Source organism: Pyricularia pennisetigena, chromosome 2 (genome assembly GCF_004337985.1).
Source record: "Pyricularia pennisetigena strain Br36 chromosome 2, whole genome shotgun sequence".
NCBI lineage: Eukaryota > Fungi > Ascomycota > Sordariomycetes > Magnaporthales > Pyriculariaceae > Pyricularia > Pyricularia pennisetigena.
In genome coordinates this window covers 4,563,828-4,582,144 of record NC_043741.1, presented here as the reverse complement: position 1 = coordinate 4,582,144, position 18,317 = coordinate 4,563,828, and the positions used below count along the sequence as shown (strand labels likewise).

Below are 18,317 nucleotides of genomic sequence, written 5' to 3'. Positions count from 1 at the left end.
TAAGCAGGCAGATAGATGCTTGTATGTACTTTTTTTTTGGGAAACTCCAACCCCCAGAAATACACCATGCCATTTGTCTCTCTCAACTAGCAAGCGGGGAAGCTTTTGTACTGCGTTCTAGCTTGCGCGAGGAGCGACGTCTTCATAAGTATCGCCCATGGCTATCTCGTCGTACCAAACTTGACGTGTTTTCTGATTGCCGACGATCTTTTTGTCGTCGTACCAGCTGTTTTGAGTCTGGAAGTTAGCTTCTCTCTTTTTCCACTTTGCAAGAAAAAAGGAACCATCACTCACCCATTCGCATACAGTCCGACCCGAAAGCTAAAAGCCCTCTTCTTCGAGTCCTCAATCGTGGTCGGCACTCCGGTCTTGTCCAGCACCGAGTTCCCGTCCAGCCACATACGCAGCAGGCCCTTGTCGTCGGCGTGCCAGGCGACCTCGAGCACGACCGTGTGCCAGAAGCCGGCCTTGACGGTGCCGACGTCGAAGCTGGTGGTCTTTTGCTTGCAGATGTCGCCCGTCTTGGTGCGCGTCTTGAGCTGCGTGCCCACCAGCCAGACCATGGTGCTGGGCATCCAGTCGTCGCACCCCTTGGAGTCGCCCGTGAAGTCGGCGATGAACTGGGCCAGGTTGAAGGACTGCTTGTCGAACTGCCACTTTTCCTCGAGGCGGAACGCGAAGCCGTAGAACTTGCGGTCGCCCGGCACGTAGCCGTCCTTCTTGTATACCTGGACATGGTTAGTAAAAGGTTAATCTTTGAAACGTACTTCTGATACATATATATATAAAGAACAAAAGAAAAACAGCAGATTGCAAGAGAGCATCACCAACCTCGGCGTGGTATCGTCCCTTGTAGTCGGGAAGATAGGTCTGCGTCATTTTCAACGACGTGTCGCCATTGAACACGGCCGATGTTGATTCTGTGATGGTTCCTTCGGTGCCCTTTTCAAGGCTCTGGCCGTCCCACCCGTCCAGTGTTCCGTTGTTTTTGAAATACAGCTTTCCATTTACCTGACCGCCGAGGCCAAGTAGCAGGATGGTTGTGAGGACTTTCCAGGGGCCCATGTTGAGGGAGTGATATCTTGGAAAAAGAAAGAGAAAGAGAAAGAGAGAGAGAGAGAAGAAATGGCAGACTCATACAAAGCAACCGGATATTTTGTAGCAATTTCGTCGACTTTGGAAGAATTAAATCCGAGGTCTTGCTTGTTTGATGTGATCGAGACATTTCTGTAAAATGGTGTGAGCAATGACGCTATATATGTATGTGTCTGTATGCGTGTTGTATTTTGTTGGCTACCGCAAGCGAAATATACAGCTTCTGCTAAGCCTCGCCACAAATATCCCTGTGCTTCGGAGAATTCAACAGTAATTGCATACCTCTCTGGGTAAGGCAGGTAAGGCAGACTGGGAGTTTGCACAATAGCGCTCGTATACCAAGTTGTCAGATGTGGTTAGCTCCAGGCGGGCTCAGCCTCAGTCTTCTCCATCGATTATTCAGCGCCCAACACCATAACCCACAACAAGTGATCGACAATCCTTTCTGGATTTATGTGTGCGTTGCACTGCGAACTGCTCCTGGTGCTACCGGGGACGTTACGCCTTGCTTGAATTGAACCGTTCTATGCGCAGCTATAGCTATTTCCGGTTTGGGCTTGGCTACAAACAAAGAACCATTTTGTTTGGTCTGGCAGATGAGTAGGTCCTTGTTTTTTTGTTTCAATCTGTTCAAGCTAGCTTGACAAAAAAAGAGTGTTCGTCGATACACAGCCAGACACAATAACTAAGTCTTTGCTGGGAAGGGGTTCGCATACTTGGGGCTTGCTAAATGGGTATCAATGCCATGCAGGACTAAGTCTGTGATCGAATCGAGTTTACTGTTGAAAATACCCAACAAGTAAGTAAACAAGAAAATCAGTCTCTCTTGAAAGGAGACAAGTCGGCAAGTAGATGATGTGCCCCGGATGCCCTCTTACCAAATGTGCAGTGCTTCTGTAGAACACCTGCATGTCTTCTATTCGCAATCGCCTTCCCATTGTTCTTTTTTTTGCCAGTCGGTAGATCAGAAAAAAGCAGAGAATGCAAGTGCGTCTTTGCGTGTTAGGAACGTTGGTTACCTATCTGCCTCAGAAAGCCATCAGATTTGGTTTCAAATACTAGAGACTTCAAACAGGGCCAAAACAAAATCTCTTCCGAATCAACTCGGCCATCGATTAGGAATATATTTTTATCAAATGAATCTTTTTGTTGCCTGCTTGAAAGAAAACCAGTTTACCTTCGAGCTTCCATATTTGTTTGTCTTCCAAATACCTCAAACTCTTTGGATCCCCACCCCCAAGCGAGAGGCACCCTCCACCCTTTAGAGTGGCAGCAGACTGGTGGGACATTTGAACATATCAAGATAATGGATTCGACGAGTTCCACAAGCAAGCGAAAGCCCGGCGGTACATATGTGTGCAAACGCTGCAACGTTCCCGGTAGGTTTTTCTCCAGGAGCCGTGCCACCGCCACCACCACAAGACTGGCTGACTCTTCATCTCCCACGGACCCAGGTCACTGGATCGCGCAGTGCCCGACAAGTCTAGACCCGTCCTTCGATACGGTCCCGCCCAGGTTCCGCTGTCCGCTTTGTGGTGCGGTGGGCAAGCATCTGGTGTCCCTCTGCCCCAAGAACACGGATCCTAAATCCATCAACCAGCAGCGTATCCTGGCGGTAGTGGCCACCAAGGATCACCGTCAAGAAGGCAGGCGGGGGCGGCATAGATCCAGGCTACCGTCAAACAAATCATCCTCTAAAGAAGAAGATGGTACCCCTCGGCGGAGAGATGGTGGCCGAAGCCGGGGTCGTGGCCTCGACCGCAACTTGGATCATGCCCAGGAACGGTCTCGCTCGCGCAGCCCGCGCATTGGGGTACAGAAAAGGCCCATCTCGATCTCGCAGGAGGCACAGATCTGTTATGGGCCATTCGAGATGCAGCTCGCCTCAACACCTTCGAGACGTTGATGATTCCACTGACGACAATCTTCAAGAGTGGAAGACGAACTACGGCCCGATGAACGCAGACCGGGCTCGCATGATGCGGTCTGGCGCGAGAGGCAACTCCCGAGACTCCCAACGACGACGCTCCTCAACCCAACCAGCCAACGCCGGGACGAGTAGCAAATATGCAGTCCGTACGTCAGAGTATGGAGACTCCAGACGCAGTACTACTACACCGCCACCTAATCCCCATCCCCCAAACAACCGGTGTGACTCTCTGGAATCATCCGACCGGCAGGCAGACGGTCTAAATATGAACATGGCTTTGAGAAGTCGCCGGCCGCAAGAACCCGATGAGACGGCCATCAATACCGACCGTATCCTAGAGTCTGTGGAGCAGTACATCACAGCCCAGTTTGGCCGCGAGGGCAGCGAGTCAAAGAGCCCGGGGCCACAGGATGCACCAATCGTCGAGCCGACGACCGGTACAAAACACCTGCTGGATTCCTATTCGGCTGCTGCAGCCCGTAGCTTTGCTTTGAGATGTGGCCCCAAGAACCTGCAGGTCAACCACACCAAGAGGAGCTCCGCCTTGGATCTATGGGACAAAAAGGAGCAGGCCCTGGGAAGCTCGCGAGCTCCAAGGAACCGACCTCAATGCATTTGAGCGTGGTTACTAGCTTGGAAGCTGAAGGACTCGGGTACCTATGATGAAACCTGTGGTCCGTTGATAAGTTAACACTTCTTTTGGCTTGACGCATCAAGATACCCAGGTAACTTGTATCTTGGGGCAAACTGAAAGGCATTTAAACTCTTTGCAGAGTTGCCGTTTTCGAACCCAGGCAATAATATTAGTGCCAATATCAACCGGCCTGCCCAGGTAGTTAGGTAGCTTTCCCAGCCATTTTACCAACCTGCTCGCTTCATACTTCCCTGTGATGTAAAGAGCCATGCTGGTACATCTCTATATCAAAATAAATAACCAGTGCGGACGACGAGGCAGGTCATTGTTGGGTCATCGATAGTAGGATTGACTGCACGTCGCGCTGGCTCTATTCTCTGGCCAGGGGGGAACTCCATGCGCCGATGTGCCAGTAGATACATTAATCTCCGGGTACGCATAGCGTCCGCAGTCCTGATCGTGTTCTAGTATCGTCAATCATAGGCCGGAAGGCCATGGCGAATCCGCCTTCCAGCGCCTCACTGATCAAGACGCTGCAAAAACACCTCCTCGTCCGGCGGTCTCTCCGCAGCACGACTGATTAATTACCTGTAGACCGCAAGCATGTATAGACATCCTCTCGGCGTGAAGCACGCCGTATTCCGAACCCAGTCGCGCGAAATCAATCACGAACCACAACTATCCAACCGAACACGGCCCATTCCAGATAAACCCCCCCACGCCGCCGCCCCTCACTCCAATTTGTCCAGATGCTCCAGCCTCGTGAGCACGACCGTCTTGCTCGTCTCCTCAATCTCGCCGGCCAGGAAGACCTCGTCCAGGATGGCGTAGACCTTGTAAAAGTTGAAGACAAGGTCGAGCTCGCACACGTTGCCGAAGAAGGCGTCGAGCACCTCGACGAAGAAGTGGATGGCCTCGAGGAAGGCAAGCTCGTTGTCGTTCGTGTCGACGCACGCGCAAAAGAAGAGCCCGGCGTACCGCCGGTACACGAGCTTGTTGTTGCGGAACTCGACAAAGTTGGATTGGTACTTTTGGTCGCGCGGCGCCACGAGGCGGTGGACCTATTTGTTTTTTGTAAAAACAGAGAATATCGATAAATAAAGTCAGAAAAAAAAAAAAAGACTGTCGCCCTCGGCGCGGGATGAATAATAAAAACAACCAAAGAAAAAAAGACTGTCGCCTCACCTCGCCCTTGAGTTTTATCTTCTCCTCATCGCTGTATGGAGCGTACCATTTCGCAAGTCGGGTCTTGCCCCTGTAACAATCCAGGTTTGGCCGGTTAGCAGTCTGAAATAAACCAACTTGTAAATCACCTTTTTCTTTTGGCACGGCTTCCGTGTTTAAAATAAAAACTCACTGGCGATTTTGAATCAAAATAAACGACAGCATCTTCACGGTGGCATTGCGAGTGCAGACCAGACCAGAGGAGTGCTTGCCGTGGTTGGCGATTTTGGTAGCGGTTGTCGTCGCAGATTCAACGTCCGTCCGTGTCCTTGTTAGCTGTGGTATTCTGGGCGGCCCCACCAAGCGTGCAGTTTGATCTTGTCCCCTAACCCGAAAGCCGTCCCCCTGATTCCTTTCATCTCTGTAACATAACGCACCACGGCTGGTAGGGAGGTAGCCAATACAGTTGGATTCAACCATTCTTGTACCATCAATACTTTTCAAAGATCTCATCACAGACAACCACCTCTTATTTGACTTCTTTCATATTTATCAATCCTGTCTACCAATAACTACTATCTTCCGTATCTGGCAAACCTTCACAAGCCAAACTGCAGCCCCAGCCAAAGCGTTCTTGCTTGACCACTCTAGTGCCCGCGATCCAAACCTTCAAGCGAGAGCATGTACTGTACATCATTTCCAAGCATTGAGTCCCGCCCACGGATCAGCTGCCTGCTGCTGCGGCGGCTGGTGGTGCTGTTGCTGAGTGTTCTGCGTCGAGTGTGGCCGGCTGCCTGGTTGTTGCTGGCTATAGTAATCCGAGGCACCAACGTGATACGTTTGTTGTGGCCCCAGAGGCGGCGGCCCTGGTGGAGGTGGAGGCACAAACCCCGCTGCTGCGCCAAAGCTTTGCTGCTGGCTAGGCGTCGACGGTGCGTTCGGGTTGCCATAGGTATTGCTGAATGGTCGGCTCGGCGGCTGTTGGAATGATGTCTGGGTTGGGGGTGGAGAAGCAGGGCCTTGTCGCATCGCATTCATTCCAAAGCTTGTCTGATTCGGGGGCGGAGAGGTAGGTCCCGGCCGCATTGCATTCATCCCAAAGGTCGTCTGCGTCGGGGCAGGTGAGGCTGGACCAGGCATGCGCCCATGCGCGCTTGGGTTGTAGGTGGCGTACTGGTTGTGCGCGTTTTGCTGCGGCTGCTGATACTGTGGCTGCATGTATGACTGCGGCATGTTGCTTTGCCCTGGGGGTGGTGAGCGAGGCAGCTGGTACTGTCCTTGGAAGTTCATCTGAGGATATGTCGGGGCACCACCTGACGGGAACAAAGGCGCCGGGATGGGCCGGCCTGAGCCCGTAGATTGTTTCGGTGGCGAGGCGGGTGTCTGTTGGCCCTCGACGTTCATGCGCTCCATCAGTTCCCTCATCCTTTCGCGCTCAAGCTCGGCCTGGGAGTTCTTGTTTGCCGCCCTTTCTTGTTCTATTTGGTTGAGCAGTTGTGCACCTTCGGACCGCCTGTTGTTCACAAAAGTCTCGACGTTCTTCTCCAAACTCTCCACCGTCTCCCTCATCTCTGTGTACCACGTCTTGGCACCCTGCAGTCCCGCCTCGAGATCCAAGAACTCCTGGTATGCACGCTTGTACTTGTTGATGACAGCGCTCCTTTGCCGCTGTATCGACTCATACTTGCTCTGTTCGGCCTTGACCCTTTTGTCCTGCAAAAGGCTGTTGAAAGCAGCCGTCAACTCCTTCATGAGGGCCGACTGTTTGTGGCCAGCCTGAACCAAACGTGTCTGCATTGGCCTGAACTTCTCGAGCTCCGACTGGAACAGCTGCTGCTCGTAGTTTGCTATTGACTTTTTGTTCAAGATAAGTATTTGGGAGATGTCGTCGTTATGGGCCTTTTCCAAGATGACCAGTTAGCAGTCCGTTCAAGTTCCTGAGCACAGCAACACCATCTGCATCCCGTAAATGGTTGGATATACTACCTTGTCCTTGAGATCCTTCAAAACATGGTTCCTCTCCCTCTTCAACTGGTTCAGCTTCTTCAATATCTCCTCAACCTTGTTGATTTGGTCCACCACGCTTGGTTTACCGTCATCGAAGTCGGCGTCTAGCAGGTTCTGTTCGGCGCCACCAGGGCTGTTGGTGTTGCTCATGCTTCCCCGACCCCGACTCAACGCCTTTTGGAACAGCGCATCGATCTCCCCATGTTGGGCTGCCGTGCGCATAGCCTCAATCTCTGCAGAGTTCTGACGTAGCTTTGCCATGAGTTGAGCGTCGCTCTTGGCCGCCTCCTCCAGCGCCTCTCTGTAGTTTCGAATGTCACCGGTCAATGTGGTGGTCAATCTCGAACTTGGCTGCTGGGTCCAATCTGCTTGGTACTTGGAGCGCATCTTCTCGCACACATGCGCCTCCATATCCAACTGCTTCGAGCTACGGTCCAGGATCCCTTTTATATGTTCCTTGTCCCTGGAAAGAGCCTCGAATATGGCCTGCGGGTCCTCGTGATCGGCGACATCAACACACCAAGTCCGGAAATCCTCGTCGGGAGACACATCTTGATCAAAACCGCCCTTCAAAACCTCGAGTGCCCCTGGTAGCTTCAAATAGTCCAAACTGGCCGCCATCTCACTGTTGGCTAGATCAACCCTCTCCGTCTCTGCCCGCACAAGCTTTGCTTTCTCTTCGTCGTAGAGGCTGGCAGATTCCGTCACGGCGAACGGCACAATCTTGGCAAACAGGTCGGGCCCAGTGATCCGCTGGATGTCTTGTCCCGCATAAAGTTCGCTAACTGGAATAGGCTTCGCAGCCGGAAGCTTAGGAACAGCTGCCAAACTGGCTTCCGCCGGCACAGTTTGATGATAGATGTAATCATTGTCCTTGGCCAATTCCTTGAGTTTGTCCTGGATGGTGGAAAGCTGTCGATTCGCAATCTCAGAGAGCAGCGGTCCTGTATCACTCCCAAGGTTCGAATTAGGTGGTACAGTGCTCGGAAAGCCATTGGCAAGTCGACATGCTGCCTTGGCTGCACTCTCGGCTACCTGCAGCCGCGCAACGGCTACGCCATGCGAGTTTGCGTCATCGTCTGCTAGTGCCTGGTAGTACTGCGCCATGGCGTTCATCAATGAACTTTTGATCTGTCAAGGCAAAATATCAGCACATATGCCTTGCCACATGAGTGAAATGCTATGTAGGCACCAGCGCTTTGCGAATAGTGTCATGTTCCCAGTTTCTGAATTTCTAGAGACTTACCTGGATGAAGGTCAGCCAGACTTTCTCAAAGATGGCCTTGTTGACGTTTTCCTGAACCCCTTCTGTCGCCTGAGAGTATAGCGAGTAGGCCTGGCTAGCAAGCTTAGCCAGCAACCCCACTTTCTTCTGATCCGTAATCTGTTTCTCAAGAAAGACCTCCTGCGCCTGTCCCAGCATGATGGAAATCAATGCCTTGACAGTGTCGCGACTGAGGTCCGAGGATGGTGCATGCAAAAAGTTTTCATTTATGTACGTAAACATGCCAGCGGACGCCTGGAACGAATGGTATGCAGTCTTGAGACCAGACTCCTCTGATCGAGCCTGGTGGGCAGCGTGACAAGACAGTACTGCCGATATGTTGAATATGATGGAGGCTTTCTCAAAGGCCAACGAGTGTTGTGAGGTCGACTTGTGTGTAAAGGCATCAAACCTATCATGAGAAACGTGCAAGTCAGCAAGTCAGCTTCTGCAGAACCTTACTTCAGCTGCCTGGCGATGCCGAGGCCGCCTGGCAGACCCGGACAAAGGAAAACTCCGCCACTCACCATGTGAATGAGATCTTAATATGCTGCTCATCGACGGGAAACCTCAGGTCTAGAAGCTCCAACTGCCCATAGTACCGATACAACAGATCCCTCCCTGCGGTGCTGTCCTTGCTGGCACCCCTCATGTCCTGACGCAGGCGGTTCAGCGTCGCGCACTCCTCAGCATACCGCTCGGCATCGTCGCCATATGTATTCTGTATGTAGTGCTTCAAGGGCGCAACCCAGTCGATCTCGCTCGTGGCCTTGAGCGGCACGGATAACATGGGTGCCTGAGCCATGGCTGCGGTGTTGGGGTTTCAGTTTGCGCCCAGGCGACAACAGAACCCGTCGGTTCGCGCAGCTGTTTCCCCGAGTCCAAAAACTTTTTTTTTTTTCACTGCTCGGAGCGGGCAAGTCGCAGTTGGGGCAACGGAGGCCCGATGGTCTTGGATTTGATGTGATGTGGAGGCACCGGAAAGGTCCGTTGACAAGCGGAACGGGCGCGTGCCTGCCTGATGCGACTGTACGTCACTCGGTAGATTAGGCTGCCAGCTCAGGTATCTCCTGTCTTCAGGGCTAGCGTCGAGGTCCGGCTTGTCGTTGACTGCCACTTGGTTTGAATATCGAATCTAGTGAGGTTAAGGTCAGAAGAACCCCGAATGATGCATTATCACTCGTCATATGTGCCGTTGAGTGGACATCTGGCTTTGGCGGGAAGGTAAGGCACGGTTCGATACCCAGAAGGTAAGGTGAGGTAAGGTGGTGGAGGTAACGAAGCGACAGGGGTCTGGTGAATAAAGGTCACTGCAAGGAGGGGTCAATGACCAACGAGACAACGTACTCTTTTTTTCCCACGCGTTATGTGCCACAACCGTACGGTGCGATTTAGTCCGTGCTATGATACAAAAGAATCCAAACAGAGACACAATACAACAATAAATCAGAAGTTTGTCGTCAAGTCTGGCAATCCAATCGCGTTGCAAAGTTGTTCGTCTGTGCTATGAGGAATTCGACTTTGTAGCCGCCCATTGGATGTTCATAGCCCAGCTAACATGAGAAGTACCGGTGGCTTTGACCTGCATCAATGAACCACCCACCACTACGTAGCTTGGGGTCAGCAGCCCCACGCATTACCGCAGAATTAGCCGCCGAGTGGTCAGTAGCTGGAGCCTAACCACCAGTCACTACTTTTACGTAGCCGCCCCCAATTGATCACAGGCCAGCTTATAACAATCAGTCGATTTCATTTCATACCATGTGCAAACTTACTTGAGGGACATTTACGTCCTATTTTCCTAGCTGCTTTGCGCTCAAAAACTACCCTTTTGTTTTGCGCAATATTTTGAGCCTCTTCCCATGGCCAGTAAGATAGGTAGGTATATCTCCTTTGGGTGAGCTAAGCATTTATGTACGCGGCACGGTCATAGACCAAGGTCTAAGGCAGATTGGGCAGGTACAGAGAGTAAAAGGGTAGCTTTGAGAATGTTATGATTGGGTATGCCGTCGTCGGATTAACGCCAGCAAAGCTCACGCAGCCCGCGATCGCAACCATATCGATCCAATAGCATGCCACGCTACGTGCTAACCCCTGGTACCTCCACTTGCTTTGTCTGCAAAGTGTATTGCTCTTCAACTATATAGTTGGGCAAACGATTGGACAGTTTCGTTCCGATATGGATACTATCGGTACTTAGCTAGCTATGATGGTGAGAGCTCAATTGTGATTGGTGCCTTTTACTGTTCCAGTATACCTAACTTAATCGTCTTGCCTCTTGTCTGTATAGATGATATAGACACTGCAGACATACGACTAGCTTAATACGAGTCTTTGTTGCTTTCGACAGCTTAAATCTTTCATTGGACTTTATAGGTCAGAAAGCGGCTATTCATGTCTTTTCGCCGACCGCTAATGACTCCCACGCACCAATCTAAGAGATAATTTTTGCAGAGATTGCGGCATTTTGCTCACCCAGCAAGATCATTCTTCCCCAAGCTACAACCTAGTAATGAATGTATAGCAGGGCTGGCAAAAGTGGATTCGTGGTGCCGCCAATATTCCGGGTATTTTACATTTTATTGTAGTCGACCAGGATCATTCATGATGATGAGATCTGAGGAAACTTCATATCAAAGCTTCTCTCACATGTGACCACGATTGAAGAAAAAAAAAAAAAAATATCGTCCAACAATGCGTTTGGCATAAACAGCATAGCTTTCTGGCAGATAGCAGCGGTGATCCACGACCAAGAGACAGGTAATGAGTTGACCAAATCAGTAGCCTGATCCCTGGTGTAAAGCAGCAGGCCTCAACCGCGACTTTCAAAACTCCGCGGTCTAAAATTTTTAGCATGATAGATCTGAAGATGAAGCGCAAGTTTATATAATACCAACTCTTGATCTTGGCGCATTACCGCTGACCAAGCAGATTGAAGCAGTATGGGACCTGATGTTGAGCAATCAGTGGCCAATTTTCAACTTTGTAAGCCAGGATATTTACATCACTGGCGTACTATATATACTTCTAAATATAAAAAAGAAGAAAAAGTTTTCAACTTGCAGCTAGCTATGTGCAAGGTGTTTGACTGTTGGGCGAGACTTTTTTTTCAATATATGCCTTGAATAAATGCCGCAAACGAACTTTGTATAGACGGTCGATCATCGTAGGACGTTTCATGCCCGGAGTAACTATTTCTGGCCCGTGATTATATGCCTATTATTTTGCGTGTTTTTTTGTTTTATTTTTACCCCCTTTCAATCTGGGTTATGCCTGCAGTAGCGTTCGGACGGGCGAGAATAAACACAACGACAATAATGGGTTAGGCACCATCTATGTGTTCCCGATTTAGCATGCAGTAGCAAGAGACTGAAACGTGGGGAAAAGACCGACCATCCTGGTCTTGTCTCTGTTCCAACGTCATGTCTGGATTGTTTGTTTTCCTTGCTTGGTGTACGGTAGTGTTCAGGCTAGGGCGGCTCCTCTTTCGTATCACACTAGTCATGTTCACCTTAATGGCCATGACCGAGGGCTCGTGAGTATCCGTGAGTGAGTTGGGTTTCAACCTGACAAGCGAGCACGAGACGATAGTCGCTTCATAACAAGCGTGTTTTAGCGGCCCAAAGACTGATGTTCCGCTAGCGCAGGTTCCCGTATAAACTGTTCGTCCCAAAGTGCTAGATCTAGGGAACCCAACGGCGCTGTCTTTTTGTCGCAGACTAAAGACTTGGGCGAAGCTGTTAGTAGTGGCTTTTTTTTTTTTTTTTTTTTTTTTTTTTTTTTTTTTTTTCGTCTCTCTTCGTTATTGTCGCAAAGCAGTGCTTGCCAAATCTAATCTACTCAGAGGATGAACTGGAATATTAAACCGGCTTCTCCGTAGACAATCCCGGATCTGCACTATTCAAAAGGTGCTATACATAGACCGGATGCAAAAGCTTTTCTTTGCCTGATCTTGTCTTGGCGAAAAAACTGTTATGCTTCATATTTGTCAATCATGACCTGGAGAAGCATCAACCTCACGATGTGGTTTACTATTACATACTTGTTTGTTCGTCCCTTCAGACGGAAATGCCAATATCCGCCCCGCAACCCGAGGTCCAAGCTGTGTTTGAAGTATAGGACATGGCCATTGCGCTGGGTGCGAGAGAAGGGATCACCCTCGCCGTTCCCTGCACCTACGTTTATCCATACATTGCGATTCGAGACGCATTTGTTTACGCATGTAGTACTACTATTTAGGTACCGCTAGTAACCTAGGGACCAGTGATCGACGGCAAGGGAAGCACCAAGTATGGGGAGTAAACAGGAACAAGCGGGAAAATCAAGAAGCGAAAATCTTGGTCGGTGAAATGACTAACTAATTAACTCTACATCGAGTGGATACCAATGGGCATCAAACGGCGGCGCCTTGACGAGTAGACGGGCATGATGGAAGCATGTCAGTCACATGTCAGGTTCATCCAAAGTTTACGCAGTATATGACCTCTCGCTTACATATGTAAGACGAGAGAGCTCGCAGCCTGAGACTATCTATCTACCTATGGAAAGACGACTTTGGAGGTGACCGTTTTTAACCCCGCGTCCTGCTCTCTTCCTTGCGACGATCACTGCGGCGGCGGTCAGTGAATCGACGTCACTCTTTGCTACACCCTACATGACAATGCTGATCGTGCTCTCCGATTCGTCGAGCACCCTTGATTCCAAGGAAATGCTTGTGACAAGATATTAACTACAAGCTAGTATCGATCAATCTCCCAGGGCGCTGATCCGGTCTGCCGGTTCGCCTTGGTAGTGTCTCAGGATTGTGGGAATCAAGTGGGCTTTTCCAAGCTGGAAATTGGGAGTCGCCTTGTTCGCTTTGCATGCAAATTATCGGGGTATTACTTACAGAGTTGTTATAATACGTGTTCTTTTTTACTTGGTCTTATTTTTTATGCTCATGCTAGTGGGATGGGGCATATACAAGCATTGGCAATTCATGTTAGGCGAAAAGAAAAAAAAAAAGCTCTGGTCTGACGAGACATATCTCGTATCATCGGATCTGAATGGACGGGTGGGTATCCGTACCTACAGTACAGTACTACTATGCTTCGTACATAGGTAGTAAACATTGCGGGGTGCCCGCTGGGGCGTGGGGTTCTTTTTCTCCCAAGAACCCCCTCGAGTCCTTCAGGCAAGGTAATGACAACCGAGGCCGGGGTGACCTGACCTCTTGAACAATGAAGGAACGGTGAGGGGCCCCAGACAAATTACCTAACCTACTTACCATTTTAATCTGTCCCTGCGGAATGTTTTTGTCCCTTGATCGCCATGAGCGTGCGCGTGTTTTCGGCGTTCTTTAGATGTGACGATCCCGAAAAGAGATCCAATGATTATTTGCCAGTCACCTTGGGTCAACAACAACCGGTCAAGCTATGGGGCCCACGTGGTTTGCTTCTCCCGCCTTGGCTGCTCAAGTCAAGTTTGGGGGTGCGCGATATATGTAAGGTAATAGGTAATTATGTAGGCAGCTAAGATAGGTGGTAGCTAAGATAGGTATGTGCGATATTTTTTTTTTTCTTTCTTGAATTGTCTTCCAAACCTCGGATACCCCTTTTACAGCGGATAGATCGGGATAGTTCGCAACATGCAACAAGCCCGCCCCCACGTATTGGCTCATGTCAGGACGCACGGCAATAATGTCTTGATATGGCTCCTTCTCCTCACCTCCAAGCTTGTCGTAACACAGTAAGCTCGGCGCTGGCCAGATTATGCGGCTCACGATGCTGTGCAACTATAAATTACTCGGTGAGGTATTAAGGCGGAGTCCGCGTTAGGGGGAGGAAATTGACCAAAAAAAAAAAAAAAAAGCTGTTTTCGGAACATTCTGCTTTAATAATCCGTACGCCCTAAAATCCACCCACACCTGGGTGGGATTAATTTGGTTCGTTGTGACCAAAAAGGTACCCGGTTGACCAGGTACCTACCACGTCGTAAAGACGCCGAGCACCCACGTGGTTGGGGATTGTTCTTCACACTTCTGAGACCCATTCAGTTGCATCCATTATTGAAGCCCTATCGTCGTCGTCATCAGTTTTTATTTTATTTAATTTTTTATTTTTTTCCCTCTCTCTCCACTTTCAAACCAAGGGCCCGAAATTGATGGCCTTGTCTTGAACTTTTGATCAAGGCTCCCACCGCCGTTGTCTCTACCCCAAGGTCATCTGATGAGGCACTCTCCCTTGTGTCCCGTCCCGTCCCTTTCACCGACCAAACCCCTTCTTTTTCCTTCTGCAAGATCCCTTGCGCATTTTTGCTTCTTCCTTGGTCCGTTGAAAGCAACATGCCACCATCTGTCGGCCCTATCCACGGCGGGTCCAGACAGTCACTACTGAGGACGCATGCATGTATGGCTGTCATGCAATATTGGAGAAGGAACGGCAAGCATTTTCGCTTGTATGTAGGTTCGTAGGTTAAAACACTTTGTCCGACGAGAAGCAAATCAAACTGGATCCCTACGGGGTACTGCGTAGGTGACTTGCGCCCTGCCTGCATGCACTTGTCCGTGCTGTGCTGGCAGCCTAGTGGACCGGTCCACCACCTGGACGGACGAACGACGAACGTACTACACATGCACTAGACTAGAGCTAGCACTAGAGAGCTGCATATAGAGCGTAAATTGCGGAAGAACAAACTACCCAGAGCGGCTCGTCAGCCAACCAATGTATTGCGAAAACCACTCCTTGGTATCTCGTGATCACATCTCGTTTTTTTTTGTTTTTTTTTTTTTTTGGTTCTGTCTTCTCTCTTCGTCTCTCCCCTTCGGGTCCCCGTCTCGATTATTCCATTTTGCCCACACCGCCATGAGTTGATTGATCATTGGGAGTAAGTAAGTTGCGAATGGATAGATAATCAACTGCTTTTTGTGAAACAAAAAAAAAAAAGGTGCAAAGCGCTAAAGCCTCCACCTTCTAGAAGAACTGGTTGCTTAGCGACCTATGTGCTTGCTCATACGTTCGATCCTGTACAATATCATGCAGACTGATAATTACTTCATCACTTCATTGGCTTATCATTGTGACCTTCCCAGTGCTTCCATGGTCAAGGTATCGATGTAGCCCTGGTACCTTAGGTACCTTTCNNGGCTGGAGTCATTCGAGGGGGGCCTGACTAGCAACATCTTCTGCAGATCTCGCCCGGGCATGCCCTGGTCATGTCACTCCTCGGGTCGCGCTCCACTAACACCAATCGCGGCCGTCAGGGTTGCCCCTTCCTGCTGTCGCACAACCGCACTGTTCTGCAATTTCCCTTCTTGGGCATTCTGACAATGGGAGTGTCCAAGTATAATTCCTGGCTTTGGCCCGCACGTACGTTGATGGATCTCTTCATAAAGAAAGACAGACGCCACACAAGACGAATGTACACAAAACGACCAAGACTCCCGCGCAATAAATAGTGATCAACACAACACACACCTGTCTGTCAGACTTGCTTGTCACACTTCTAGCCTTTTTTTCTACTTAAAACACTCGAGTCCCCAACTCTTCATCATCATCCAAGCTGTCCGTCAACCAAACTCAAGTCGTCACTACCAACGGCCATTGCCTACCTACCTGCCTACCTACCCGCCTTCCACAACAGCGCACAAAGCCATCATACTTGACAGTTGCTCAAGCATTGCTACAATATCCACAGGCTTTATTACTTTACTTCCCCTCTCTTTACACTACCATCGCACAACCAATCCCAGCCAGTCTCCAAAGGACCAAAAGCTTCTGGTCTCATCTTTCAACCGCAGCCGCTACAACATTTGTCCAGCCAGCTAGCTGCACACAAAAACCAACAAAATGGCCGTCAAGGAGTACCAACCACTTGTCAACCACTGCTGCACATTCTGCTGCAAGGCAGTCGATTTCGGAACCCATGACTACTGCGGAGAATACTCTGCATGCCACAGATGCCCTTCATACTAGGCAATCGCCCAAGGCGTTGTCCAGGCACAGGCTGAGTCTTGGTAGAGCCCAGCTCTCCGAGCCACAGCACCAGGCTACCATTTTTCTTCTTTTTTCCCTTTGCCTACAGGCACCGCCCATGCAAGTACTTACATGCATGACTACATGAACTCGGGTTGCGGACCAACGTAATTCGCTCGTCGGCACGGGATTACACGCGGGCGTCCGTCTTTGAGCACAGCCAACCACGGACTTTTGAGGCTCGCCATTGGTGCCTTTGTTTTTGTTTTTGTTACGCCCCATACATTTGACTCATACACATTCGCTTAAGCGAGGGAGATACCCAGGCGCACTTTTTTGGCAGAGGAACAGGAGCATTGTTACTTCTTTTTTTTTTTTTTTTATCATCTATTGTTTTTAGCTTTTACATCGCGATGGCGTGAGCATTCTTGTTGTTAGTACTTTAGCTTAGTTCTCAATTTGAGAGGTCAAGTCTAACGACAAAGAAGGACTTGAAAAGTTTCTCGCGCGGGCTCGTCATTGAAAGAATACAGAGTTGAGTAGGACTGAGTCGGGTGAACATGCCACTTACACAATATGCCTTGCCTCATTCGTCTCTAGGTTGCACAAGCCCAGCATCACATCAGCGGGGGTTATATCGAGTTCGGGGCAAACCGCAGCCCCCCCTTTTTTCCGGATCAAGGAAATTCGACATGAACATGTAGCAAATAATCTGCGCAGCGCCAAGAGCGTGCTAATCTTTCGTATGCATGTCAACAACAGCACAAAGAGGAAACCCGATTCAAGGCCTTGCATACGTACATACCCAAGACTGAATCCGGTCCAACAAATGCGGAGATGTTTGTGGTCTCACTTACACTGTCTCCAACCCCTTCTCCTTCCTCCCTCCTTCCCACATGTCTATGACATGTTTAATTTCTATTTGCTCTGGTAAATGTTTGGCGCCCCCCGCTGTGGTCCGCAGTATCGGACTGACTATCTTCTCCGAAGCCAAAGAGGCAATATACTTCCCCCAAGCCACAGGATGCGGAGAAAGCTTCGCTGCGCATGTCTCCTGCGTGATATAGCATCAATGTGCGGGAATCCTCGGCAGTGCAGCAAGAAGCTTGTTGGCCGGGGCGGTGTCTGTTTGACACGGATATGTCGGCCATCGTCTCCCACCAGGCATCCGAGCATTATGCGAACGTTCTTCAATGTACTTTTTTTTTATTGAATTTTTGACTTTCGCTCGTGTAATTTATCTGCCGGTTTTGCCTCTTGACCAGGTAGCGGAGAGGGCGCACTTTATTTTGATGATGAATATGTGTGCTGTGCCGCAAAATCAATGACGGCTTTGCGCAGGATTGCTGTTGTACGTGGCTTAGCGGACGTCAGCAACAGGTTGGCGGTTGGTCAAACTTGTGTAGCGCGTCCCCTTTTCTGGCATAAGCTGAATAAATCACAGTCTTGGCCAGGTTGTCTTTTTTTTTTTTTTTTTTACTTCCCTCTTCACATTATCGTTGGGGCTACTGTAAGACGCGAACGTGATCCTTGCCGTTCATTTACCAAGCCCATGTCGCAAGGTGTGATGCTTTTGGGGGCGGGGGGATGGGTTTCGCGTGAACCAACGAAAAAAAAAAAAAGCCAAGAAGCCAAGGTAGTGTGCTCGTAAAAGCATCGACGATGCCTAGGTAACACCAAATAGGCTATGGTGTGAGGAGGCTTGCATGAAGCAGATATTACATATACGGTCAAAAATCACAACTTTCAAGGGTATGGAAAGTGACAACTCGGGTTTTTCAACCCTGCTGCTGACAGTGTCGTTTTCGCTTGCAAAGAGGGGTCGCCAACCAAAAAAAAAGGTTCAATCGTTGATATCCTTGCCAGTGCAACTATAGCAATATGGGAAGGAGCATAAGATATCAAGTAGGCATTCCGTGCATCAACTCAGCACCTCGCTTCCACACCCACGATTGAAAGAAGAAAAAGAAGAAAATCATGGGGAAAAGAGAAAAGAGAAAATAGGGTATAGCGGCAAGGCACGGGATGGGCCTTGTGCCCTGACCCAGTCATCCGGAGTAAAGCCATGCCCAAACCTACCTATCATTGCTGGGGCACAATGGCAACGTCTGCAAACCCGACCAACCGACCAACAAGGTTGCGTGCGTAGCTCACAGGCCTTTTGCTCATAGGGGTAGGTGACAGGTTCGCCATGTGGTGCCTCCATGCAACCCCGTGGCACAGGAAGCTTCGTGTTTATCGTCCGCCGCCCATGGGCCCCCCCCCCCCCCC

At 49.9% G+C, this 18,317-nt stretch overlaps 3 protein-coding genes across 3 annotated transcripts; 1 reads left to right on the top strand and 2 right to left on the bottom strand.

Annotated features, from left to right (window-relative positions):
• Positions 1–117: 117 nt before the first annotated feature.
• PpBr36_01279 (uncharacterized protein) lies at positions 118–1,065 on the bottom strand (the record flags this gene model as incomplete). Its single annotated transcript, XM_029888467.1, has 3 exons — positions 118–226; positions 295–728; positions 832–1,065. The coding sequence occupies 3 exons, from the start codon at positions 1,063–1,065 to the stop codon at positions 118–120; spliced, it is 777 nt and encodes a 258-aa protein (XP_029751554.1).
• A 1,336-nt stretch (positions 1,066–2,401) lies between these two features.
• Positions 2,402–3,644, top strand: PpBr36_01278 (uncharacterized protein; the record flags this gene model as incomplete). Its single annotated transcript, XM_029888466.1, has 3 exons — positions 2,402–2,474; positions 2,550–2,908; positions 3,030–3,644. The coding sequence occupies 3 exons, from the start codon at positions 2,402–2,404 to the stop codon at positions 3,642–3,644; spliced, it is 1,047 nt and encodes a 348-aa protein (XP_029751553.1).
• Positions 3,645–4,390: 746 nt separating this feature from the next.
• On the bottom strand, positions 4,391–8,899 carry PpBr36_01277 (uncharacterized protein; the record flags this gene model as incomplete). Its single annotated transcript, XM_029888465.1, has 7 exons — positions 4,391–4,720; positions 4,845–4,914; positions 5,017–5,151; positions 5,545–6,722; positions 6,810–7,961; positions 8,077–8,506; positions 8,622–8,899. The coding sequence occupies 7 exons, from the start codon at positions 8,897–8,899 to the stop codon at positions 4,391–4,393; spliced, it is 3,573 nt and encodes a 1,190-aa protein (XP_029751550.1).
• Between the last annotated feature and the right edge of the window lie 9,418 nt (positions 8,900–18,317).